This window comes from Athene cunicularia (assembly GCF_003259725.1).
Source record: "Athene cunicularia isolate RWA chromosome 20 unlocalized genomic scaffold, athCun1 chr20_part1, whole genome shotgun sequence".
Taxonomy (NCBI): Eukaryota; Metazoa; Chordata; class Aves; order Strigiformes; family Strigidae; genus Athene; species Athene cunicularia.
The window spans coordinates 6,016,253-6,042,583 of NW_020799125.1; the positions used below are offsets into that span (position 1 = coordinate 6,016,253).

Here is a 26,331-nt window from a genome sequence, read left to right on the forward strand (position 1 = left end):
CGGGCCAGGCTCCATCCTCCCAGACCGCAGCAGCGGGAGGTGCTGTGTGCCCCGGCGGTACCCGGTGTCCCTGCGCTGCCCCTCCCCAGCCCCGTGCTCGGTCAGGGAGTCGTGGGGTTGGTAGCGCAACTTCTCTTGGCAGTTTGTGTAGGTTAGCTGACCGGCATATAAAAGATTCCAGGTGGTTTTTCCAAGATGTTCCGTGTTAGATGGAAAAAGGCACTAAGTAGAATCTAATCCTCCTTCCCAGAAGCCAGGAGGGCAGAAGGAAACCCCTGAGGCGGTAAGGTGGCTGGTATCGCCTGGTGGTTATAGGGAAGAAGCTGTCCCGATGGATCCGTCCACAAACGACAGCCAGACAGTATTCCTCAAAACAGTCTAGAAAAGTGGCCAAGAAAGAAAACAAACCCAAGTCTAGAACTAACACTTCCCTGACTAAAACTGCAGCAGGCCCTGAGGATTTATATAGCATTTGATCTATTTTGGCAAGGTTTACAAATGCATATGGAAGATTTCTATTTTTAATCAATGATGGTTTATTTTCAAGCAACTATATGGTGTGGGTGTCAGTGTGGCTTATGCATTAAAATGTGAAAAACAGTTTAACACGATGTAATAAATAGCCCAGGTTGTCTGCTCACAGGTACATACACATGCTGGCACATACAGCTGTGAACAGTCACGTTGTCAAAGGGTAAAATTTCTGAGTCAGACCAGAGAAGGTACATGCAACAACACAAATCCTGATTCATTTTTTACTTCCTAAAGATTGGTGTTGCTTTTATTTTCAGCTTTTATTTTGTCAGCCTCAGCCTGACTCACAATGGGTGCATTTACTTTTTGTTCTTCGGAGTTACTTTACTATGTAGCCACTCTGGTGTATCTGAGGATCCAAGCTAAAATTCTTAGTATCAGCCAGTAATTGTGCACCCATTGCTCCTTTAATTCTACATCAGATTTTACAAAATTAGTCAGTTTGGAAAAATCTCAACCTTATTCCTAAATCCGAGGGAAATTGTGGTCACCCTGCATAGAGGCTTGTCACCATTGGCACATGCTAGGTGTGCAGGTGACACAGAAGCAATGCTTATCAAACTGGTGTCTCTGGCATCCAGGACTTCAAATCATGTCACCCAAAAAAAAAAAACCCTCAAACCCTACAGATTAAAAAATAAAGCTGATCCACACCCATTTTAGTCACCATGGAAGAAAACAGAGCTGTGTTAAAAGCAGTAGATGTAATGCCGCTCTAATCAGACAGGGATTTAATCCAAATTTTGGCTTAGAAAGACAGAATGAGTATGTAGGCAAACATCTACCCACATGGGAAACAGAACTGTCTTAACTATGTAACTGGTTTTGCAGCTTTTTGAAACCTTTAGTATTCATCTGCTTTACTTTCGGCTATCAATTTCCAAACAGATTGTGGATTATTTTAAAATATTTATTGTCCTTGAAGTATGTCCCAGGCTGTTTCCTCCGAGTAACTTTTGGATTTCTGGATCACTGCCATGCTGTTGCACACAGCTGGAGCTGTGTAGCTGCCCCACAGCTTCATGCCGACTGGTCAGACAGTATTTCTGATTCCTAAAGCAGACAGAAGGATTTTAAGCCACTGCTAAACAACTAGCTTCTGTAAAGCTTTTGAAACTAGTGATGAGTGCTGAAAATGCATGAAATGTTAGGCTCCAACACAGGCTTTGTTCCTCTCACAAGGAAAATGAGGGGGAAAGTTCCAGTGCTTTGGGGCTGAGTTGAGATAAGAACTCTAGAGATGTCTAATAGGGCGCTCTTGCTCAGAACAGCTATAGCGACAGACTGTCGACTGGAAGGTATAATTTCCACTCAGAAAAGGTCCCTTTCCACTCTAGTTTTCTCTTCAGATCTGGCTACCCTACAGTATCAGCCATAAAGTACGGAATTCCTGGTCAGCTTTGCAATAGCTAGCTCACATCCTGGTAGCAGCATAATTCTGGCTCCATGGAGCTCAGAGCACAATCATTTTCACATTTTGGAGGGCTGCCATTTACAGCCTCACTAGTCCTCATGCTAATGTCATTAGTCTGCTCTTCATACTAATGCTAGTTAACTTTAAACTCAGATACATGAGAATTTACACTGCAGCTCTGGCCACAGTGTGAACGTATATTTGAGGAGCACAGCAAAGGCCCTGACATCAGACCATCTCCTTGTGCTTTCTACCTGTGTGAGGAACACAGTCCTTAGCCCCTCGTACCTGAAACACTGGGGATAAAATGATGGTTTTAACTGTTCAACCTCTTTCGCTTACAAACCTGGACAAACCTCAGTCAATACCTTGTGGGGTTCCACCTCTCACAGGCAATGCTGGGGCAGGAGGCTCCTGGAGGTGTGGGAAATGCCTGGAAGTGGCACCAGAGCCTGTACGAACCATGGCGTCCACATGCTGCAGTCACTGGCTCACCCAGCAGCCCCTCTTGGAGCACTCCTGTATCGTTGCAGATGGAGCAGGCTGTGAATTCTCATGAGATACGCTCTGAGCAAGCACAGGGACTTACAGTCTCTGAAACAAACCCTGCTTGTTGGTGAGAAGGAATCTGTCAGGACTTACTTCTTTGATAAAACCCAGGCCATCTTACTGATAGACTTTCCTCTCCACTCCGGCAATAGATGGATTATTCCTCTGGCTGCTGAAAGAGATTGACTTTTAATTTTACATTAATATAATTGTTTACTGGGTTTCTCTTCTGTCTGAAGATGATCCCAAGGTATTCTGATAGCATTGCGTTACACAGGTCAACCACCCAGGTGCCCAAGAAAAGCTCGTTTATCTTCTTAGGATTCAAGACTGGGACTCAGGAATTAAGTTTAATTCTACTTCAGTCTGTTGTGAGTCTCAGGCAAGTCAGTTATGCTTCATGTACCTCAGTTTTGACATATTCTGCTCAGAGAGCACAAGCACAGGCCAATAGCAAGTAGATATTTAGATCCATAGCACTCTAGTTGCCACTATTGTCACAAGGATAGCCACTGAGAGAACTAGGAGTAATTTACTTTGGAAAAGGCAGTGTCTATCTCACAGACTGCCTGCTGACTTGCTCGGTATAGATACCTCTTCTTATCTGTGATGAATTGTTTGCAATTTCAAAGGTCACAAAAGTCATTGCTATGATGAAAATAGGAGATAGTTAACTAATGCTATAAAAGCTATTGGGAAATTATTGAAACATATAAAGTATTAGTTTAAATCCCTGCAAATTCTATAAGAGATGAAGAAATACTGCTGTTCTTTTATATGACTAAGCCACTCCCATATGAATGTGGAATCCTGTGCTGCCACTCATGCCTCTAATCAAAATCAAGTAGCTATCTTATTTACAGGGTAGGATACATCAGACCCAATGCTGACGTCTTGACAGAAATGGCTACACCTGAGCTAGTCACCCCAGGTTCCCTTTAAAGGTACTGAGTAGAGGTGAGCAGGTCTGAGAGCCCCTTAAGATCTAGGATATGTCAGCTGCTGTGAGCCCTGAAAGTCCCTGCTTTTTTCTATAGACTGTAATAAACAGATGTAGAGCTAGGTAAGATAAATCTTTTCAAAATGTCTCTCTCGAGATATTTTGTGGAGATAGGAAGGTGTAAAATGGCATTTTTTTAATCAGAGTGAACAGAATTACCAACTGTAAATTGAAGCTGTAGAATTTGTCCTCAGCCAGGAAGTTGACTGGCAGCAGTGTTGGTCTGTGATAGCATTGAGTACAGGCTTTGCAAATACCCTATTTCTAAATTAATAAAGATGCTCCCAAGGAGAATATATCTTTCTGGATTAATGAAAAATATTATTTCCAAATTGTCTGCAGTGCCTGTGCTGGCCTACTTCCCCAAGTAAATAAACTTTTACGTAATAAATAGCATTTGGAATTAAGAATAACTATTTTATGTTACCCCAACTTAATTTTCCTTCATTATTCATAAAAATGTAGCAATTCTATTGCCTGTCCCCACCCTCCTCCATTTAAAAATATGCTGATCCACTCTTATTGCCACAGAAAGCAGAAAAGCCTTTCAGCAGCAGCAATTCTAAATGACCAAAGGCAAAGATAAAAGGTCGGCAGTGCTCTAGAGAGAAATCCTTGTGATTGCTACATACACGTTTCACTGAAGGCAAGAGGGAACCTTGTCCAGGCAAAGACCTCAAGGTCTTTACTCTGTTATTTATGTTCTGGTTAAAAAAAAAAAAAAAAACAACAACAATCATGGATTACTAAAGGTTGTCTAAATTAGTGGGGCGGGTGAGGGGGTGGATGGTAGTGTTTGTTTTTTTAGGAATAAAAAGGGTAACAAAGTGGTTGCTGCTATAGCATAAACTTTTTTTTTTTTTCCCCCCTCCTGAAGGCATTTAAAAGCTTACTGAAATAGACATGCAAACTAGATTTTATCACAATACATCTTCATACACTCTGGACTGAGTTTCTATCCTGTACTGTTAAGACAGACCACACTATGCTTCCTCCCCTCCGTTTCTGCAACCTCTTACACAGATAGTCTCAAGCATAAACATGCAAGAGGCTGCACAGCAGCACGTTCCAGAAAGATAATTTTTCCCACCATTTCTGACAAATAATGAATTGCCATGGAGTGGTTTAGTTTTCTATCATGCTGGTGCTACTACATATTGATTTTTTTGTGGTTCTATAGGAAAATCAGAGACTGAAGTAGTTCCCTGCAAAATAACACCATATATAGGATCAGTCTGATACTATTGTGCTTCAAGTAACAAATCTACAAGCTGCAGAAAACCACAAATCCGCCTGATCTATCTTTAGAACAAAAGTCACATCCTTTCATTGTTTTCATTGAACTTATGCAATGAAAAATGACATTTAAATTTGGGTACTTTGAAATTCTGGAGTTTATTTTATGCTTTTCTGCTAAGCTCTGTGGCTTATACAGTACTCAGGAGAATACCACGTTGAACCCTCTAACATGCTTTTTAATTAAACACATACATACTATTCCTTTTGTTTCTTTTATATTACTAATTGTAACTAACCTTAATCTAATTGTCATAAATCTTGTAATTTTTTCTCATTGAGCTAGCTTTGTCAAACAGGTTTTTCTCATTTTTAAAATTCAGTACAGGGGATCGTACCTTAAAAACATATTTCAGAGTCAAGATTTGTTCTGAATGACCCACCAGTGCTGCAGCCTCAGGGTCTTCTCTGATTGGACCAAGAAGGTCCATTACTTAGATGTATAAAGAGAGAGGGCATGAACTTGAAAGGAAAAATTGCAAAAAGTGGATGCTGATGATAATATAAAAATATATCCATAGAGTTGAGAGGGTTTTAATTATTCACGGGAAATGCACTTAGTATGATCGTTAAATAGAAAGGAAGTCTCACTAGATCTCATAAGACAGATTTGCCTCTGAAAAGCAAGCAAGAGCTCTTTCCTAGAAAACTACAGTGGCAGGGCTGGTAGCAGTGTCTTGTTTACTGGCTGATATGATCTCTGGTCCCCTGAGACCTCATTCATATTTCTCAGGCCTTAATGGGAAAATTGGCTTACAAGAGACAATCGCTTCACATAGAAAAGAACTAGCAAAAATCTGCCTTGGAGATGTGGGTATTTCAAAAATGTTAGTAGAGCTTCTGAAATGTCTGGGTTTGTTTCAGTGTTGTAAAGAGTATCCTTAAATCAAACCTTGCATTTTTTGATTCATGTGTGTTTTCGTATTGAATTAATGCTTCAAACAGGAACCCAGTTAGAAGTCCTATAATCCTTTGTTATTTTAGTCAGTGAAGGGTGATGGAGGGACAACCAGTTCAGAAGAGGTAAATGACCCAAGCCCCAGTCACCAAGTAAGTGCCTGGATTTTTTCATCTTTTGGTGATGGGTTGTTGTCACCTACCTCCATACAACTCTAGCTTTTGAAATGTAAAAATCACTGCAAGAAAAGTGCTATATGCTCACTAAACTTCATATATTTACATATTTCTTTACTTATCTATTTATTTACTTATTCGAACTATTAAATAAGATTTTTAAGAGTCACTATCTGATTTTAAAAATGCTTTTTTCCAGGTGTGTTCCTTTTCTTACTATAATTAGTGGGTTTAGGTTGAATTTTATTCCTATCTCTTTTGCTATTATTTTACTTTCCGCATGTACCTTGGCTTAGGTAGTGAAACTAAATACACACAGCTAGAATAATTTTTACTTTGTTGATTTACTTGTCTGCTGAGGAAAAGATCATTTAGATGGAAACTGTATAGAAGATAAATGAAAGTGAGAACGAAAACCATTCACTGCAATTTAACAAAAGCCATTGAAATATTTTATTCTTTTTCTCTTTTTGTTTCTTTCATTCTGTGTTCATAAAAGCTAAACCAAAACTTTGGATGTTGCATTATATTCTTTATGGCTTTAGAAGTGCTTCCAAGACATCACATTTTCCTTAGAAATACAAATACTGTTACCTTTTCTGAGAGTCAAACCTCATCTGTTGTGAGTCAAGATATCCAGAATAATTACATTCAGTAAGGAGAGATAAAACACAGGTTCTGTGTATAGACACAGGGTTTCCTTTAACCTGAGAGCAAAACTGAAGTTGTGTTGAAAACTGACCTAAAAGAATTTCTGCTTTTATTTCCTTTTTTATTAATAGTAAAATTATTTTCTCATTCTTCTTATTTTCATGATGTCTTATGATATTAAGGTTAATCTTTATGAATTATTTAAAAAGCATCCCAAATATTATTCTAAAAGAATCCCAAATATAGAAGGTCTTGCCTTGTGACATTTATTGCTTACTTCATACAGCAGACTTGTGAAATGATCTGGGTAAAATGACTAAAAGTTACAGTCCTAGATCTTGGATCTACTTTTTATTTTAATTAGCAGCCAGTTTCCTTCCATTTTTTTAAATCAATTTATTAGTCTTCCTTCTTCTCTCACTTGCACTGGTGTAAATTGGCAGAGTTTTATTACAGAGAAGAGCTCAAGGAAGACTGTATCTGCTGTTGACTTCTTCCTTTTTTAGAATTTCTGTGAAATGATCTTAAATTATGCTATCGCATCTCTGGAATGCTGTGATTCTCCTTTGCTTTTCATCACTGCCATTCTGTACGCTACAGAAATGCATTAATACACGGATCCAAAATCTGTGGAAATTTAGGGGTCTGCCTTTTGCAGCCTTGGATTAAGGTTTCCTATAACATGATGGGGAAAAAATACTTTCCTGTCCTTTTTTTTTTTTTTTTTTTTTTTTAGTGGCACTGTTAATGTTGAGAGAGTAAAAGCAATCTGTCAGGTGCAGATCACCCTTTAGAATAAGAAACATTAACATGTTTCATTATTCATAGGCTTCACTTTGTATTTCCTGAGCTGCTCCCATCAATATAAAATATGCCAATTTCCTGCCTTTCAAGGTTAATATGAAACACCTCAAAGAGATTATCTGATTGGAATTTTTTCTTATTTTGCCTGGAAAATGTATTATGAATATTTTTTTAAAGTGTTTTGTTTGACTAACATCAAAGGCCAAAACCTGCTCACAGAAATCGTTCTGTTGCATCCAGTTTGGATTTGGCTGCAGTACTGTAACTATCAGGCACCTACACAATCACAATCAAACACGTGTGGTGAAGAAGACTCAGCTCTAATTTTACACCCACAGAGTTAACCCACAGATTTCACAGAGCGTTAATAAGGGTTAGAAGTTGTTCTGGCACCTTTGAACTCAGACGCATCCAGTCTCATAGCTGTATCTTGGGTGCTGTGGTTATTTTTGAATTGAATGTTCACATCTGCAGTCGTACCAAAGAGAAACATTTTAAAAGCAAGCTAAGGCAAATAAGGGTAAGAAGATTCTTGAACTAACTGATGGGTTCAGCCACCGACAGCTTCCCGTCTGATAGTTAAAATGAGTCAGAAAGAAAGAGAATTAAATTTGGGTTTGTGAAGTTCTGCTCATTCTTGTGCTAGGAGAGCTCCGGCATCACTTGGGCACTCAGAAGGGCATCGGAGCAGTTGTCTGTCCTCAGGCGAGGTGGACAAGCCGCAGGGACTGTGTGGTGTTTGTGCAGCCCAGATGACAGTTCTCCTGTCCTGTGATGTTACTGAATTTGCTTTAATAAACTATTGACACTCAGATGGTGCCTGCCTGTGGTGTATGTGGCTACTGCTCACCTGCATCCCCAGGTTTCATGCGGTGTTTTCCCACAGAACTAAAGACAAAACTAGATTCGTGACTGCATTTTTTAAGTCTAAAATCAGACAAATACAGATGTAAGTAAATATATAGCTATGTACATCTGTCCTTTTGAAAAGGAAATAGTTAAATACAAGCACATATTTAGTTGAGGACTTAAGCTAACTGGTCAAGACCGAATGTATTAAATAGTTACAGGTTTTATAACTTAAATGTGGGGTTTTTTTTAAGATTAGGTGAGGAAGAAAGGTGAATCAAGTGAAAAAGGTCAGTGGTAGTATTGCTACCCCCTCTCATTCTTGTTTCCCCAAATTACAGTGGCTTGAAGGGGGGGGTTTAATAGATATGAGGTGTATTTGCATTCTGTTTCTCTAGAGTTTCTGCTTTCAGGTTTTTCCCTGAAATGATGTCTAAAAATGTATTTGTTTTTAATGAAAGCTAAGACTGTCACGTAAGTGTATAACCTTAAGCCTTCAGAAGAACACCAAATATTTCAAGAATAATGGTAAAATCCCCAAAGTTGGAAAATTACACAGTATTAAGCTCTGGGCTGTGGCCTGGGGGAAAATGTAAGATTTCCAGCTTTTCAACATGGCAAATTCATGTGCTATTTTAATTATTATGTTAATAAATAAGTCAATATGATTTTTTTTCCATAAGAAGAAAAGAAAATCCCATTTGCAAACAAATCTCCTAGCAAAAATATATCTAGTCATGTGCGGCTCTGCAAACAGAGTTTCATTGCCTTATCTTTGTTTGCCAGATCTGATTTTTCTCCTGCAAACTTCAAACATATCCCATATTTCTCTGAGTTTCAGAATCTTTTCCTTTACTATAAATAAGTACTCTGTCATTGTGTTTGTCTTTGGAATATTTGCTATCTCTTCTTTTGCCCTTGTACGTGACATTTTCTGTGATGCTGTGGCCTTCCATAGCCAAACCCTATGTTGTTAATTTTTTGGTGGAGTGTTGTAGTTTTATAGCAAAGTTGTTTTTATCCTTTGCTTTATGGTGTCTTTTACTTCTTCTCGCAAATCTTTCCCTTGCACCTTTTGGGTGTTTTCACAGCCTGGAATGCAAAAGCTGGGGGAGTCTCAGTTGGCAGTGCATGCTTGTGACTCTGCATCTTCCCATGCATGTTTTCTGCCTCCTAAAACAGTTTCAGCATAGACATATACATAAATAAAGCAAGTCTATGCAGGGATGGTTTGATCTTGCAGTCTTTGCTCATGTAAGTAATTCTATCAGCTCCCTGGGAGTCCTTCCCTAAATCAAGGCTGCAGGAGTTCATCCCAAACTCTGTAAATGAAAACCTGTTGGACAGCAGGATTTCTCCCTGCCAGGTGGCCTTTCATTTTTTAATATATTTATGGATCGCCTTCCAAAATGTTTACATTTCACACTAAAAATAACCATTGTTTGAAACTGCTTTAGACATTAAACTCCACAGAGAGGCCAGTTGCCCCAGCTGAAAGTGAACCTGTGGGCCAAAAGAGCAAAGAGAGTTCAAAAGACAAGAAGTCTACAGTGGAGCTGAGCAAGCAGAAAGGCAGCAAACAGGAAACCAGGGAGCAGCCAGACTCCAGGGAGCAGCAAGCGGCCGAGACCGACTCCATCCAGAACGGAGGAGACGCTTCAAAGGAACCCTCCTTCAAGAAGACAGAGAAGAGGCAGTCACTTGGAGGGTTTTTTAAGGGCCTTGTACGTTATCTTGACCTTTATCTTTTTAGTCATTTTTCAGCTGATTTAGGCACCCATCCTGCAAGCTGTTAACCATGTGAGATTGGTGCTCAGATGGAGTGCAACTTCACAAGCAGCTTGCAGGGCTAAAGCCAAACAACAGCAAGTTTTTTGGCAAAGGCAAGAAAACTTGGACCTCAGGGTACTGATTCACAGGCAGGTATGGTTTACTATGGGAGAGCTGTAATTGTTCTCACACCCCTGTTTTAGAGGTTCATGCCTTGGCTACTGGGATGACTCAGCTGTTCTGGTAGCAGGTACTGAACCACCTACAAATTACAGTGTATTTATTAAGGAAAAGTGGAGGTGGTGCCGGTTTACCAGAGTAATCTGCCTGCCACGATGGTTGTTCAGTTGCTGCTTCAGAACAGCTGGGACATCCCTGCAAGGCAGGAAATCCCTGCAAGGAAAAGATCAAGGTAGACCGCTGGGTGGGTGGGAACCAGCATAGTGGTTACAAGATAAGCACCTTGTGTTAGCAATCACTTATAGACTAGTTCAAGCACACAAAAAAGTACACATGGTATTTTTTCTTCCCACTTTTTAAAATCTTACTCTAAATTTGCTATGCCCCCCTTACTGAAACCTGAAATGTGGAAGTTAAAGAATTTAGCATACTAAAAATCTGAGTGTCTATAAGGTTTAGTGTTACTAATGCAACTAGTCGTTCCTCAGAGCATTAGATGAATTATTTTTTTTCCTTGTCAATATTCAGGGGCCAATATAGAGACAGAAGCACATGTTAGACTTGGGACTGCCTCTCAAGCCTTGGCAAGGGGACAGATTTCCATTGCCTTTTATAAATAAATTAGAAGGATGCAGTTTGCTCCTCTTTCCTCACATTGCCACAACAGCAATGAATCCACAGAGCTATGGGGTCATTTTTAGCATCTTTTGGAAATCTTGTGTGTAAACTGAGCTTCATCACAAATTTCAAGTGATGTAAAGAACCTAAACAGATTTGACTGTTACCTGAAATGATTGCTAGTGAATCAGGCTCCCCTGAGAGACATACAACTTTTTTTCCTTCCTCCCTACCTTACTTTTAAGGCTGTCAGGAAAAAGAGCCTGGCAATCTCCAGTTCTGAAAGAAGAAAAATCAAGCAGTAGAGATTGAAATGGTAATGCAGATTTGAAAATTAGCCCTGTTAGGACACCGGGTTATAAAGTTAGGCTGCCATGCAGACCAGTATGACTCATTCAGAGGCAGATGTTTTTCCACATCACAAGTAGTGTTTAATTTGCACGCGTTTCACAAAATTACTATGTGTCCTACAGAGGGCGATTTGCATTACCAAAATAATTACATATTAGAAGGGGAATTAAGAACAAAAGAAAAATAACTTTCTGCAATATTGATTAGCAACAGTTCAGCCACTTCTGCTTTCTGTTTCACCCAATTGTTCTGGGGTAAAATGCTGGTCCACAATGAATCATCAAACACATGCATCTTCATGTGCACTTTTCTCTCCTCACCCGCTCTGCATCCAAATTCTGTATGAAACGTCCATTGTGCACAGCATCGGCGCATGTGTGTAACGTCTGATCCACGCTCACAAGCATGGCGTGTAGGTGTTGTATCCTGCTCTGGGTGTTGGCAACCTGCCCCCAGCAGTGAAATCAGGAGTTCTGTTATTTAAACCACTTAGATGATGGTAACAGATCTCTTACATTACATGGCGAGGAGGAAGACAGCCACATTCTTCTGGCATAGGTTATCTAGAAATGGGGAAGATGTTAACTACCTCTATTATTTCTAGAGATAATTGAGATTTGTTTCTCTGATCTGGAGATTTGTTGAAATTAAGCACTGACAGCCCTCCTTTGTCAAAATTCTCACTGTAGCCACTGTGTGAGAAAGGGTTTGTCTGTTGATAATTGCACTTTATTTTGTATGGTGTCACTCATCCAAGCTGTATCTAAAAATCTTTCACAGAGTTTAACAATAGATACAGATTTAAAATTATTCCAGAAAGAGAGATATAAGGAAGTAAAAGCTAGCAAGGAAACATGCTTTCAAGTGCAAGTTCATGAAAGACACAGAGAGAGGCAGGAAAGGTGTCTCTGATTCAAAGGGCAAGCAAAAGCTTTTTGATCAAGAGATGAGATTGTGAAGACGTAAAAAGACCATTTGGGGGAAAAATGCAGAATAAATATAGAGGAAGTAGAGATGTTCTGCGAGATATTTTTGCTTGCTTGAGTAGTATGCCAGACTGTATAGTCCCTTATGGCTGTATAGTCCCTTATCTTCTGTTGTAATTATAGAGGCCAATAGTATTCCTACAGCTTCCCTCTCCCATTAACAGAAGATGGCACTTAAAAAAAAAAAAAAAAAAAAAAAAAAAACAGTGTAGCTGGTTTGGTCAGTTGGTTGTGCTTTTGAACTGGGAGGGGAAAAAAAAAAAAAAACAAAACCACAACAATGAGGTCTGTGTATCAAAAATATCTCACAGAAAATTACTACCTCTTTTTGAATATCCCCAAGAAGATTATCCACACCTAAAAAACCTAGTTCTCCAATGCTTCTAAAAAATAATCTTCACATCTCCTAGGTGATCATACTAAGTCCCAGGAAGGTGTAAACATTAATCTAAAAGTATTAGATCACACACAAACCAATGCCAGAATTTTCATTTCAAGATAACAGCTCAAATACCTGGTAACAACTCAGCAGAAATATTAAGTTTTATGCTGATAAAATGGAAGCAGGAGATACTTAACAGGGGATATAGCAGACCTTACTTGCTCACATAACCTGTGCCCACTGAGCTCCTAAATTCTGGTGAGCTACTTCAATAGCAGCTATTTTAACACCATGCTCTCCTGAATCTGTCAATTCCTCTGGGAAAGGGCACAGAGTAAGAGGATGTCATAGTGCAGGAATGCAGCTGATGAGAACACTTCAGTTCAAGCATCTGCTCCCACTTGGGCTAACAAATGCTAAAACTTTCAATACAAATGGAGCCACTTATGCAAGCAAACAGTGTTATGGGCTGGCTGTGTGGTTTTAGCACAAATGATAAGGTCCAGTGGTTGTTCCTATGGTAAAAGAGATTAATTTATAAGCTATATAAAATGCAAAGGTATTTAGTGAGTCTTAGAAAGATTAGATTAGAAAGAAAAAAAAAAGATTAATGACATTGTTTTCTGAGCTGTAATAATTCATACTTAAGTTGTCAGAAGCTGGGAGTGCTTAGCATGTGGAAACTATTCTGACCTATTCTGATCAGAGTATCTGGTATACTGACATAAACTCCTGAGCATAAGCTGGAAAAAAAATACACTCCAATACCATGACATTCCTGTGTGTGCACTTTCAAGTGCTCTGCCCAAAAGAATATGTTCCAGCTTGGCTGTCACAAATGCAGGCAACTTCCACTGCACTGAAAGGGGTTATGCAGAGCAACAGAGAGCAAGGCGTGAGCCAGTGGTACCTGTGCTTCTGAATCTGAGGCAGAGCTGGAATTTGTCCGTTAAAAGGGCAGGAACAAAGTTCTTTATTTCACAGCAGGCTTGGAAATTCCAGTTTAACAAGAATCATCAGCCAGTCTCCCTCAAAGCTTCCTGCTTTAATCAACAACCACCCTGAAAATGGGTGCAGCAGGGAGACTGTAGTATAAGCAAATAACATATGACAGTTCTGCAGATGTCCTAAATGAGTCAAAATGGGGATGATCTCAAATTAACTCCCCCTCCTCTACTCCTCCCTCCACTCATTTATAAGAATGGCAAATAGTATCATCTTGTTTCCTAGATCAGTCTAAAAATGGCTTAATACCTTCATGCATCAGACAGGAACAGCTACAGTTGACAGACTCCATTACTCTTGTAATGTGGGAAATCTTTTAACTGATGTATAGGTTTTTAGGGTTGCTGGATAAATTTGGAATGACTAGCTCATTTGGTATTGTTTGATGGATATTAAAAACCATTACATTTTTTATGTCTTCCATTTGCTGCTACATATAAGTGGCCAAAAAATTTTATTCTGTTCTAGAGCATTTTCCAAACTCGACCTTGGTGTCAGCAGAAGCAATCCCACTGAAGCCAATTGAGCTGCACAAGATTACAGTTAGTGTAGACGGGATTCTTTTAGTCCATTGTGATTTTTGGGTGCTCTTTTTTATACATAGATTTTCAAAGGTGAAAAGTTAAAAGAATGTCAGTGAGGTGGAGTCTAATCAGTATAAAAACCCCACTGTTTTAACTTCCCTGAAAGGGATGAGGAAGTTGAGATCTTTAACTCTCCCAGGCTGACACAGAATAGTCCTATGGTGACCTGTAGTGATGAGTCAGGTTTCCAGTGTGAAACGTACTGTGTGAAAGGACAATACAGATATGATTCTGCACGGTTCCTATTGTAGGGAAAGCATGTAACAGTCATCTTTAGCTTTGTCATGCTGTTATTTCTGTTTAGCATGTAACGATTTCGGCATCTGGCTATAAACAGGCTTGGCATCCTACGCAATGTTAACAGTGACCTCTGAAGCAGTGTTTGTGGATCCATTTTGCTGTCATGTTCTGAAGTTTCAGTGGCTTCAAGGCCAAGGTCAAGGACCAATTAGGTCAAGGCATCTTAAATTAAGGCCAAGTTTTTATCAGTTACTGGTCAAAAATTTAGTTGGTATGGCCATGCCTTTTCTTTATCGAAGCTGGATTAGTGTCTTGAACTGGTTCCAAAACCAGAATTGTATTTGTAGTGCAAAAAAAGCTTTATCACTCTAACATTGTCAAATACCTGTCATGCATAAAAGTATTTAATGTTCCTTTAACTTAGAGCAGACCAAGGCTGGCTATAATACACTATTAATCATGCTTGAAGGACTCTTAGCATGGTTTCAGTGAACCGTTTAGGCCAGAGAAATTTTAGAGAAAGTTATGCCAAAACTACAATACCACAAGTACACAGCATCATGTCTCTGGTATGGTAGTCCAGTTTTTAAAGACAATTGATTTCTATGCTGACTGGGAAAATTATATTAAAATAACAAACACATTTAGGCAAAGTTGCAAGCAGTAACTTTCTGGGACTGTCATGATACAGATGGTGCTCATATAGTTATGCAGATTAAAGAAAGGGCAAATTAAGAAAAGCAGAGAGGTGAAATGAGTGGAAAATAGCTGTAGCAAAACTGTAACACATAATCCCAGATTTAACTGTTCTGAAATATCTGAAATTTTTTATAAATTTCTGTATCTTATTCCACAGGGTTCCAAAAGGATGTCTGATGCGGAAGTGCAAACAGATCCTGTGTCTATCCTACCTGCTGGGAAGTCCAAGTAATGCATACACTTGGCTGCTGGAGGATCAGCAGCTCTCTGAAAGCTCCACTGCAGTAGAGATGACTCATTATTTTCCTTTACATGGCTGTCATCAAATGCCTGAGGCTAAAGCAAACATTGGTGTATCATTTAAGGTATATCATTTACAGGGTTTGTTCATTAGATGTTAGAAAGCAACTCTAAAGATTACCAAGCAGTGTGTAGTATATTTTAAGAAAGGTCATGTGGATGATTTTAAGTCTATAGAGGGCAGAGTATGTAAGGTAAGAAAGTGGCAGTGAATTAAATAAACGGCAGAAAAAAATGCATGTGACAAAGGAATGCAGTTTGTGCAGCAAGGCATGAGCAACAAATCCTCAGTTTTAGAGAGCTTTAAAGCAGCCAGGAAAAAAAAAAATCTTTGATAAATGTTACACTGAAATGTAAAAACAACCAAGTCACCTTTTGTGGTTTTTCAATAGAGCTGAAATTAGCAAAAAGTCTGCAGTATAATAGAATCAGTGGTTATAAAGTTATGCTTCATATTGTTTATTAATGTAAATTAAAATGCTAAAATGCAAAGGCTTTACATGATTGAGACAACTTCTCTCTTGTCTTGGTGAGGTGGGATAACAAATTTAAAACTATTTAAGGTTCTAATAAGAACACAAGGGGGCACCCGCGTCCCCACCGTAGTCCTAACTCCAAGGCTGTACCTACAATCCTGTTATTAATGTTTTTCAGATGATAAGAACCTTAGTTGTTTCATGAGATACTTGTTTATATCCATACTTGTAATTAATCCTAATAAAAACCAAAATCAAAGCTGTCCAGGCATCTCCCTGCTTCACAAGACTCCTGTAATAACTGTAGTTAATAAATTTTACAGAAAATTAAGATTTCTGTTTATTCAGCCCTGGGCTAACCTGGACAGGGAACCGTGGGCCTGATGTTTTAATCCACACTAGCATCTGAATGATACAGAACTGTATATTTTGACCTTCTTATAATTAAATAAACAAATACTTATCCTTTCAAAAAGTAATTTGCTGCTTTAATCCTAAAACAAAGTTCTGTTATTTACATCCCTGCTTTGTGATATTTTCTGATGTGATATTAAGGCATAAATCAACACATAAAAACCCTGCTTGCAGAGTGAAGAACTGTCATTCTTTATTTGAGTAAAGATTATAACTGGAAATCAAGCAAGAACTCTGTCAAATCTGAAGAATGACATTTCTAACTAGTCATAGAAGACAGAGGTAAAAGAGCCTTGTTCCTCCGTACAAGCCATTGTAGGTAGGTGGTATTTTGCACTGGCCTCTGCAAACCTGTGGACTTACAGTGGATGACCAAAACTCGCTGCTGGTTCTATGCGCAGAGAGCACAGACAAAAGGTCCTTTAGTTATAATAGTACTTTCTGTTCTCCTCCCTAGCACAATGGGCCTTTGATGCCATATAAAGTGATATCAATCAAGACTGCTTACAGATTTCAAACCTGATTTGTAACGACCTACTTCTGCATCTGTGTAGGACCAGTGACTTCTGTGCATCTGCATTTATGGTAACATGAGAGAAGAATTAGGCTTGTTATATCCAGCTCTGCTCCACAAAAAAAAGTCTTAGTCTTTGTCTACACTACAAGAGTATACAGCTTTAATTAAATCAGTGCATGTAAAGCTACATACAGTGAGACAACCACCATGGTTACATGCTGGTATGAAAGTACCAGATGTCAGCATAGTGAGTGTTATCAGAAAAGAGGAATAAGCTATCATGCTGTTTGCTGACTTCATACTGCTGTAATTGCCTCTGTATTAGAATAGTATTTAAGCAATTTTCAAATAAAAATATGCTCTGGCTAATTAATTATATTATAGACTGTATATATATATTATATTATAGATATTAATATTATATTATAGATAGATAGGCCTTCTGTGGAAGAGAACAACTCTTCCTTAGTCCACACTTCAGGAACAGGTCTGCATTGACTGAATTCTGTATTCCTGAGGTAATTAGGACTGCTGACCATGTGATTTGACTATATCGCTTGGCAATGGGACTAATTTCAGGAATCAGGAAATCCTCTTGGCATAAAAACAAGAAAAACAGTAAGTTTGGCTGTGGATGCCCCTTATGCCACTGAGCTATTATTGCACATGAAATAACGGTTAGTGTTGGCACTGCCTCCCACATAGAAACTCCCTGTTTTGTTTGATTCCTCTCTGATAACAGGAACAACACAAGCTTTGAAGAAGCGAGTCAGCCTTCTCATAAAGCAGCAACACATGGACCCCCAAGAGGAAGAAAGGTCTTAGGAGATGCATCCACAGTTAAGTTGAGCTTCCGCATTCCACATGCCATATAAGAAACATAAAAGTACAGCTTTTATTTTCAGGGCCGGTAAAGCTTAACAAGTCATTTGGAAAATCACAGTTTGGGAAGAGGCTGCAATCCAAGACAAATGAAAAGAGCAGCCAAAGCAATACATTGCATTTAGACTCTGTTGTCGACAAATAAACTCTGGGTTTATGCATAGGATGTTTTGAGGGGAACTGAAGCAGATCAGACTGCTTCACCCATCTTAAGGTGTGTTTCTTGTAGTCATTCCAGAAGAATTTTAGGAAGCTAATGCAATCTCATAAATATAAAAATCCCAGGGAATGGATTAAATTTGCTAATTTTTGCATAAGAAATGCTTCCTTCCAATGGACAGATGTTTATCCCACCCTCCATAACAGAGCACTTTCCCAGGCGAGGTTCAGGGCTCTGGTCACACCGTTTCCAGGTCAGCCCTCACCGAGCCAAGCTCACCAGCACAGCTCGCAGAAGGGAGCAGCTTTGTAGCAGGTTGGGTGCCGCAGGTTTTTGTAACCTGAAAGTAAATTATCTCCCATAGAAGTATATCTGAGCTCAATTGTGCTCCTCTGGAAGCTGTCCAGAATCTTAACTTCATTGCACTTCAAGAAGATTTTTATAGATAATTTCTGGCAAAACTGCCCTATGCCGACTCTTACAATGCACAACCCAAGTAGAACAATGTGATTTCCGGTATTAAACAACCCACCCATTAATTGTGCGCATAATCAGCCGTTAATTACCAGCACACACAAAACAGGTAATTGCACTTTAGTAGATATTATTTATTTGGTGTAAGCATTGTCTACAGACCCTTGCTTAAAAAAAAAAAAAAAAAAAAAAAAAAAAAACCCACACAAACAAAATCCTGGTGGTTTTCGGCCTGCCCTGTCCGGTGTGTGTCTGGGGGGGTCTCTGAGGGGCCCCATTGGAGGCCATGGCTGAGGTGGCTGCAGCGAGGCCTGGCCAGGCCTGTCTCCGTGGCCAGCTGACCACCTGGCCTGAAGTCACCTGTCCCCAGGGTGGGGAAGGGGACTGGCGGAGTTGTCACACTTCCCCACACATTCTGGGGGATGGAGAGGAAACTGAGGCAGTGCTGAGGGCCAGTCCTGGCCTGTGTCTGTTCTTGGGGTCAGTGGGTTTGTGATGGCTGCTGTGACCCCACCGGCTCTTCTCTGGCAGGATTGCTGGGACAGGCCCTGCTGGCAACTGCAAAATGGCCACAAAGTATAAGGAATCACTTGGCGGGTTGCTGCATGCACCTGTGGGGGCTGAAGTGTTATTTTAAAAGCTGGTGTCAGAGCAGTGCCAGCTGTTTGTGTGGGCAGGCACCACAACTCAACGCCCCATGACGCCGTCCACGTGCTTTTGGGCTCCCTTGGCCTCCTCTGCCTCCTGCTCCTGCCCCAGCCACAGCGAGGGGACTGCTGAGGAGTTTCTGTGAGTCCCAGCTCCTGCAGAATAGCCTAAAAATAATTACACTCTTGTTTCTGAATAATAGGATTTTCCAAGGTTCCTGTTGGGCCACCTGTCTGCTGAAGCGTTTGTTCTGTCGCATTGTGTGCATCCATCAATCATGCTGTATTTGCATTCCCTGGGAGGTTTGCAGAGCGATAAACACCTCTGAGAGTATCTAGCAAGTACAGACTTTCTCCCTGTTGACCATGCCAGACCTGTATCTACCCTCAGCCTGGTGTTAGGCTGGAGCAGCTTTCCAGCTGGGAATCTGATTAGGATCTTGCCCCTTGTAAGTACAAGATTCTTCACTTTAGGAGATGAAGGGTCAGTCTGCTCACATTGAGACTGGGATCTGACACTGAGGGAGTAACAGGGCTTCTTCCAGGGTTTGTGTGTTTCATATTGCTAGATATGCACCTAGGGCTTAGAACATGTTTTAAGACTACCTTAATACCTTTTTATATGTAAATGTTTACAGCTGGCTTTGGAGCAACTTATGCAACAAAATCCATGATTTCATACATAGAAAAGATACCATGACAGAAGATAAACAAAAAGGGTTAGGGCACAGGTGAGTTGTGGCTGTGGGAACTGACCCCATTTGCAAGTTTAGAGGTAGAATAGCTCTAACTTCAGTATACTCATTTGCAAATATCAGTGAAGAATCTGGATTTGCTATAGACTCCACCTCTTCTGGATAACACACCCAGGTCTTTACTGGCAACTTCAGCAATTTAGCAGTCTGAGAACACAAAAACAGGAAATTCTGCCACAGCCTTGACAGAGGCTGAAGATGCGTATAAATTCCTTAAAGATTGTATTATTTTCTAAAAATGAAGTATCAAAAGCCTTGAAGAAGAATAAAACTTATCAACTCCCTTTGCTTTGACTTAATCATTTCCTATTAAATTTGTCACCTAATAAACTGCATAGGAAAACAGCTTCCTGCACAGGAAGCATTAGGGAATTGACTTTAAACCGTAAAGGTACAAGGTCCGAATTCCTTCTTTATCACATCCTACTGTAAGCAGGTGATGCGGCATTCGACACTACCCCTTCACCTACCTCTACACAGAGTAGGAGTAAGGTCCTGTATGATTATTTCAATCCATGGGGAGTGATGCAGACCCTGGACACAATCTTCAGGACATTTAAAACATGATTAGAATTTTGCAGACTTATCTTTGTTTCAGTACTTCACAAATTTTAAGGATGTTTGTGATTACTTTATTAGAGTTTTTTGGAAAACATAAGGGAAGTGAGGATTAAGTTGCAGAGTTTTCACTTTTTTTTTCTGTCAGCAGTTTCTAGTCAATTGGAGAAATAGAGTCTTAGTTGGTATAAACTGAAATTGTATTACTTGAGTAAATGAGATTTAAGTAACCCAGTATGTTGAGGCACTGTCATCACAGGAAGCTTTCTCTTTGCAGCTTTTGAGCGCTTATGGCGCTGGCTGCCATAAGTGGAGAAGAATAATTGTTAGTGAAAAATTTGCTTGTAAAATTGAGCTTGCCTCTCAAGCAGTCTTGTTTTCTTTCCTTTTTTTTTCCAGCCACTGATTTACAGTATTGGAAAAGCATATAATTATCAAATGTCCTGTTCCTACACAAATAGATAATAGATAATATAATATATAACCCCTGATAAGCAAAAGACTGATAGAAATAAGAACATATGTCTGTCTGGTAGAACTGAAAATCTTCCTATCACTCATTCACTTTAGAAGGCCCAAATCAAAACACTGCTGTCATGATTCCTCTGCAGGCAGGTTGTCATAGAGTGCTACATTCAGAGAGCGTCTCCCTTTACAGTCACAAACAGAGGGTTTAGAAGAAAACGTGGGATTTTGCCAGCAGCTGGCTTCAGCCTCCACCTTGTGTGGGCTGGGAGGGAGTGTGGGTTAACAGGGCAGTGGGCAGCACTGTAATCACTGCTACAACGTGAGGCTTGTAGGAACAGCAAGGGTTTAGCTTGCGCATGTCCTGCTGACTGCTGCTGATCCCATATCTGTTCCTTCTCAAAGCTTTCTCACTCAGCCTCTGTATAGGAGACCATAAATTCCTATCTCTGCAAAGTTTACACTATTTCTAGTAAATATATGAACATAAGTGCTTGCTGCCACCACTCTGGAGGTGATACCATGTTATGTATGAATGCACATCAGGCTTTGTTGCTGAGATCAGGTTCATATAAACATTTAGATAAAAAGATACCTACCGAGTTCCTAAAACCTGGTGATTCTCTCTGGAAGTACTATGGGAGACTTGTAGAAGTAAACCTATGCTAGATCTTCAGCTAAAGTATTTTACAGCCTTGGGTATTTATCTCTGTAAACTAAAATACCTGTGTGTGACCTGAGATTACTGAAAGATGCCCTCTCACTCAGATGCCAGAATAATAGGAGTAGTTGGAGACAGTAACTTCTTATATGACTGCAGCACAAATTAGCAGGCATCCTTCATCAAATTCAGCATTTGAGGCTAGATAATTTTATTAGCACCTATTTACTGACATAAAATGGCTGTATCTATATTCAAATCCCCAATCATGAAACAGAACTTGATCTTAGATGTTACAGAAACAATTCCCTATAGCCAAAGAACCCACTAATGGTGCCCACTAGAAGCATTTTGGTGATTGCAACTAAGTGCTTGCAACTGTGCTAACAGAGCACCCTTCCAGACACTTGAGCTACACAAATTTAATTCCAGTGTGATTAAATCCATGCTTAGGCTTCTATCGATGTTGTGACTATATTTGAAAACCATTTTTGGCTCTCTTCTCCCACCCTCTCACCTCCACACAATCCTGACAGTAAAACTGCCAAGTAAAACCTAGGTTTCTGCTGCTATCAATCTGCTGTTGCAGTGGGTCTGCAAGTCCAACAGAGACCTAGCAAGGGTTAATTACTGCAATGAGGTGAGTCAGCCCAGGTGGTTTTCATATATGATTTGCCGAAAAGGTTTAGGCTCCTTTAAAAGGGGTTGGGAAGTAGAATGCAGTTAGCATATTAGCTGCTGGAAGAAAGGCCGGGTTTGGACAGGACCAGGTAGGAGCTGGGTGTTACTGAACTATCCATCAGGCAGACAGGCTGGCGTGGATTGTTTTGCTGTTTTTTCAAACTGGAGTATGTGCTCAGCCTTTCACATGGAGTCCATTTATGGTCTCCCAAGGCAACACCAGCCTTTGATAAACTTTTCTAGGTTTAGCATTTTCTGGTGTTTGTGGGATGGTTTGTCTACAAGTGCTGTGGCAATGCCTTAGCTCAAGCCCTCATTTCAAGCTGACATTTTGAAAGTGTTGCACACCCTGTAGCCCAGTGAAGTAATGCACTCTCCTGCCTTTTTGATAGAAGCCTAAACATAGATTTAGCCACCTAACTTCAACCCTGAAAACACAAACAACTTTGACCTCCATCAATATTTACTTAAAGGTGAATGGCAATGCTAAAATGTAAATTTGCTGAAGTTCAGAAGTACATAGGAGCATTCATCACAGAAATAACAAGCTTACTTTTTAAGGCTGCCTTTCCCTGTAAAATGTGCTAGTGTTTTGTAACTAGGGGATATGTCACTTTAAAGCCTCACTGAACAGGGCTTGTATGAACTATTTTCATGTGAGAGAATGATGGTGGATTTTGGCATGTCAGCATCAGAAAGCCTGCCTTGCCAGACAGCATGAAATACTGTTTCTTGAGTTAATCTCAGAGGGTTTTGTTTGGGTTTTTTTTTTCTTTCTCAACAAGCAAAAATCTCGACATATTTTAAGTTTGTAGATTGTCTTGGTTGTTGCAAAGAGCTTTAGAAGAAACAGTGCAAAAGGAACCTGAAGTCTGTGGTGTGTACAGAAGATGTAAGGGTTAAGGCAAATCTGCCTTCTTTCATTGTCCCATGTCACTGTGTCAGTCATGATAGCTGACCTGCAGTGATGTAATATAATATGGACACTGAGGCTTTTAACAAATGTCACTTTGAAACAGAGCATGTGCTTTTAGAGAAAGTTGTTTGTTTTAACTGAACCCAAAATTAAGCATTCATCATCTTGTCTCCTGTAAAGCATATTGTTCTAGCTTGGAGAAAACTGAAACTAAACCATATGCTGAAAGTGGAAGAATTTAGAAAAATTTACTCTCTTTCCATCAAGTCTGTGCCTCATTTTTCTAGCTTCAAGGAAAAAAAAGTAATTGCTGTAGACAGGGTAAAGATGGTAGTTACTATTCCTAGTCCATTACACAAGAGTAGGTGCTTTCAAGTACTTGGAAACAAACATTGTACTAAAATTACTACTGGTTACTGGCAGAATTACTTGTAAATGTCTATATTCTAGGATGGAAATAGTATTTAGGGTTTTGCAGAAAGTGTTCCTTAAGCTTTTTGTTCACAGATGTATCTTTGTTCTTATGTACACACATTTGCCAAGAATTTCCTAAGCAACTAATGATTATGCATGCTTCAATTTTGGGGTATTCGGCTTGTAACTTCTCAAAGAACTTAACCTTTTATGAATGCTGATTCTTTGGCAGTGAGATATCATAAAGGTCACCCCAAATTGACATTATTAGCATACTTTCAACCTTCTCATTATTTTGAATTTACTCCCCCAAGTTGACTCTTCATGAGACGGTAGCATTAGTTACTATAAAAGTTGAAAAATATGATGTTAGTTTGGAACTGGAGTTTTAAGTTTAGGGACAATTTACTATCCGTTTCTGAGGAATATTTTTTTCATGTTTTCAGACTCAAAAATTTGTCAGACTCCATGCATTGATCGCATTACATAAGTACTTTTTAATATCTGATTTCCTCTTAATACCTTTAGTTGATTGCTGCCCTACCAACAAGAGAACATATGAAGTATTGAAGTACTTCTGAAAGATCTCACTTTGCAATCCGAGATAATTAAAACTGTAATCTAATTGTTATCACCAACAAACATCTCGAATATTTAAAGTGAGATCTCTGTTCCAGTTGCTAGTCTGAATTTGGATCTTGTTGCTAACTGTCTGCACAGGGAGAAAAAAAAAAATCTTCTCTGGCTAGAAAGATAGGGCCTTGCAAGTTAATGCAAAATCTACCTTCAAAATAGTCACCTCCACTGCATTATTGTTCCCACATTTATTTGTACTTTATAGATGTAATTGGGCTTCCTTACATCAAAGCCAGAGATACAGCAAGCGCTGAAACACTGCCCAACAGCGGAGGGGAGTTTGCGGTGCAGTGGGAGCAACACAGGTCGCCCTTAGGGCCTTTCCCTGTTGATGGCTGTTTTCCTCAGCCTCCCCCAAGTGGAATGTGAGACAGATGGAGGCCTTACACATCACCTCTCACAAAAGGGCCAAAACGGGGCTGTGGGGCTCGCTTATCCTCTGCTGCTCTTCTCATGGGAGCTTGCAGAACCTGGGACTTCCATGCCAAATGGAAGCCCCTGAACTGCACAGGGGCAAGCCAGGTTCTTCCCAGAACAGTATGCAAGGAACATGGTAAAAGATAGCTACATGTATTTGTGTAATTTCACTTTTCCCAGCATATATTATATCGGATACATTTCTCCACAAGATAGGCTTGGTAACTGTCTCCAGTGGGCAATGTTTCCAGCCTCACCATAGCCCTGATTCACACGTGGTCGGTGTTCAACTGAGAGATGTCTACACTTAGGCAAGATAGACCTTCTTTTTTTTTTTTTTTTTTTTTTTTTTTTTTTTTTTTTTTTTTTTTTTTTTTTTCCTGTTGCATTTGGTGGGATATTTAACTTTCATTATCAGAACTAGTCCCGAGCTGTGGATTTAATATCCGGCCCACAAGGAGGTTTAGGCTTGGGCCAGATGATGAGCAACTATATAAAAGCTAATGTTGCTGCACTGTATAAAGAATCAGCTAAGGTAGGAAAGGGAAGGTGCAAAAAGGGAGGTGTTCCCAATGAAATCGACTGCAAACAAGCTGCTGCAGAGCCATATGCACAACCTGTTCTCAGCAGTGAAATATTAAAGATGAAGCAGATAAAACAATCCTTGGTATTGAAAATAACATTACTGCTTTCATGCATGTGTATTGGCACTGCAGCCCTTTCCACAGATGGACACTATTAAAGGGAGTAATCAAATATCAACATGTGTTTCATACAGAAAGAGACCTGAAGCTAACTGGCTAGCAGGAGAATTTTTGTATTTATTTATTTTTATATCAGAAAGGTGACCAAGATTTTAAGATTTTTTTTTTTTTTTTTTTTTTTTAGGCTGATGCTGTGTGGATGATCTGATAGTGGTTACTGGGAACTTGATGTGATCCTCACCTCAAGTTCCAGTCTAATAAATGCATAATACATGTTTTTTAAGAAATAGTATAATACATGAACCTGATTTCACACAAGGTCTTGCTACCATTTCTGGTAGGTTTCAACATGACTAGAATAATTTAGATGTCAAAAATTTACTTGCTTTTACTGTAATTAAATGGGTTTACATTAGGATTACTTAAACTGAATTTAGTAGAATCACAGAGTGCAGAACAGATGCAATGCTGCAAATCTTGAGTGGTGCTTGTCTTCTCCCAGTATGATAAATCTTGCAGTTACTTACTGAATTACTTAGCATATGACATTTCTGAAACTGATTCTGGACATAGCTGGGGAGGAAGGACAACAGATTTGCAGTCGTCACACCAATCTTCCACTGAGTTATCGCAATCCCATCCAGTTCTATTCAGACTGTACAGAGCAGTCTCCTCCCCTGCCTTCCTGGCAGAAAAACAGACAAAATTGTCACTTCCCCAAGTTGCTTCCTCATGCGGCAGCTGAATCCCATCTCCGTCCAGCTCTCCTGTTCTGGGCTTCACTTCCCCAGCGCCTTTGTGTCTTGTGAATGCTGTGTGAAGCTCCATTCTTGACATGGTCTCTTCAGTAAAGCTGAAAAAAGTCGCTGCTGTTATTACAGGAATTGAAAAGTACTTTCCCAGAATTACATGTCTTTTTAACCACTATTTTATCACAGATTGCTGCTTGAATTTCTGTTAAACTCTCTTTTCTTTTACACAGCCCTGCTGTTCTACTGCAGTTTATCTGTTTGTCTATAATAATGTTAGGTTTGTTTTAACTTTTATTGAGGCAGTTGATAAAATCCTGTGGATTACGGAACTCAGTAAAAGCTGTATGCCCTACAATTGTGTATTACACAGTACTTCTTGATCTTGCAAATTCACTAAATGTCAGCACAGTGGTACCAATAAAATCATACATACTGCTTTGCTAACAGGGCAAGAATGAGTTGTTCTGTCCAGAAATGACTGTCTGAAACAGATTTTCCATGAACTGTTTTGTCAGT

General features: G+C 39.6%; 1 protein-coding gene across 4 annotated transcripts in view; it reads left to right on the plus strand.

The window, feature by feature from the left end:
• The window catches only part of BCAS1 (breast carcinoma amplified sequence 1), a 52,902-nt gene extending 36,665 nt beyond the window's left edge, over positions 1-16,237 (plus strand). For 2 of the 4 annotated variants that reach the window (XM_026862157.1, XM_026862155.1), the window contains 3 exons: positions 5,778-5,843; positions 9,629-9,895; positions 15,144-16,237. In XM_026862157.1, coding sequence (XP_026717958.1) covers positions 5,778-5,843; positions 9,629-9,895; positions 15,144-15,218 — 408 coding nt within the window. In that variant the 3' untranslated portion in view covers positions 15,219-16,237. The remainder of the gene's footprint in view (positions 1-5,777; positions 5,844-9,628; positions 9,896-15,143) is intronic. The other 2 variants (XM_026862156.1, XM_026862158.1) reach the window with 2 other exon arrangements.
• Positions 16,238-26,331: the final 10,094 nt, after the last annotated feature.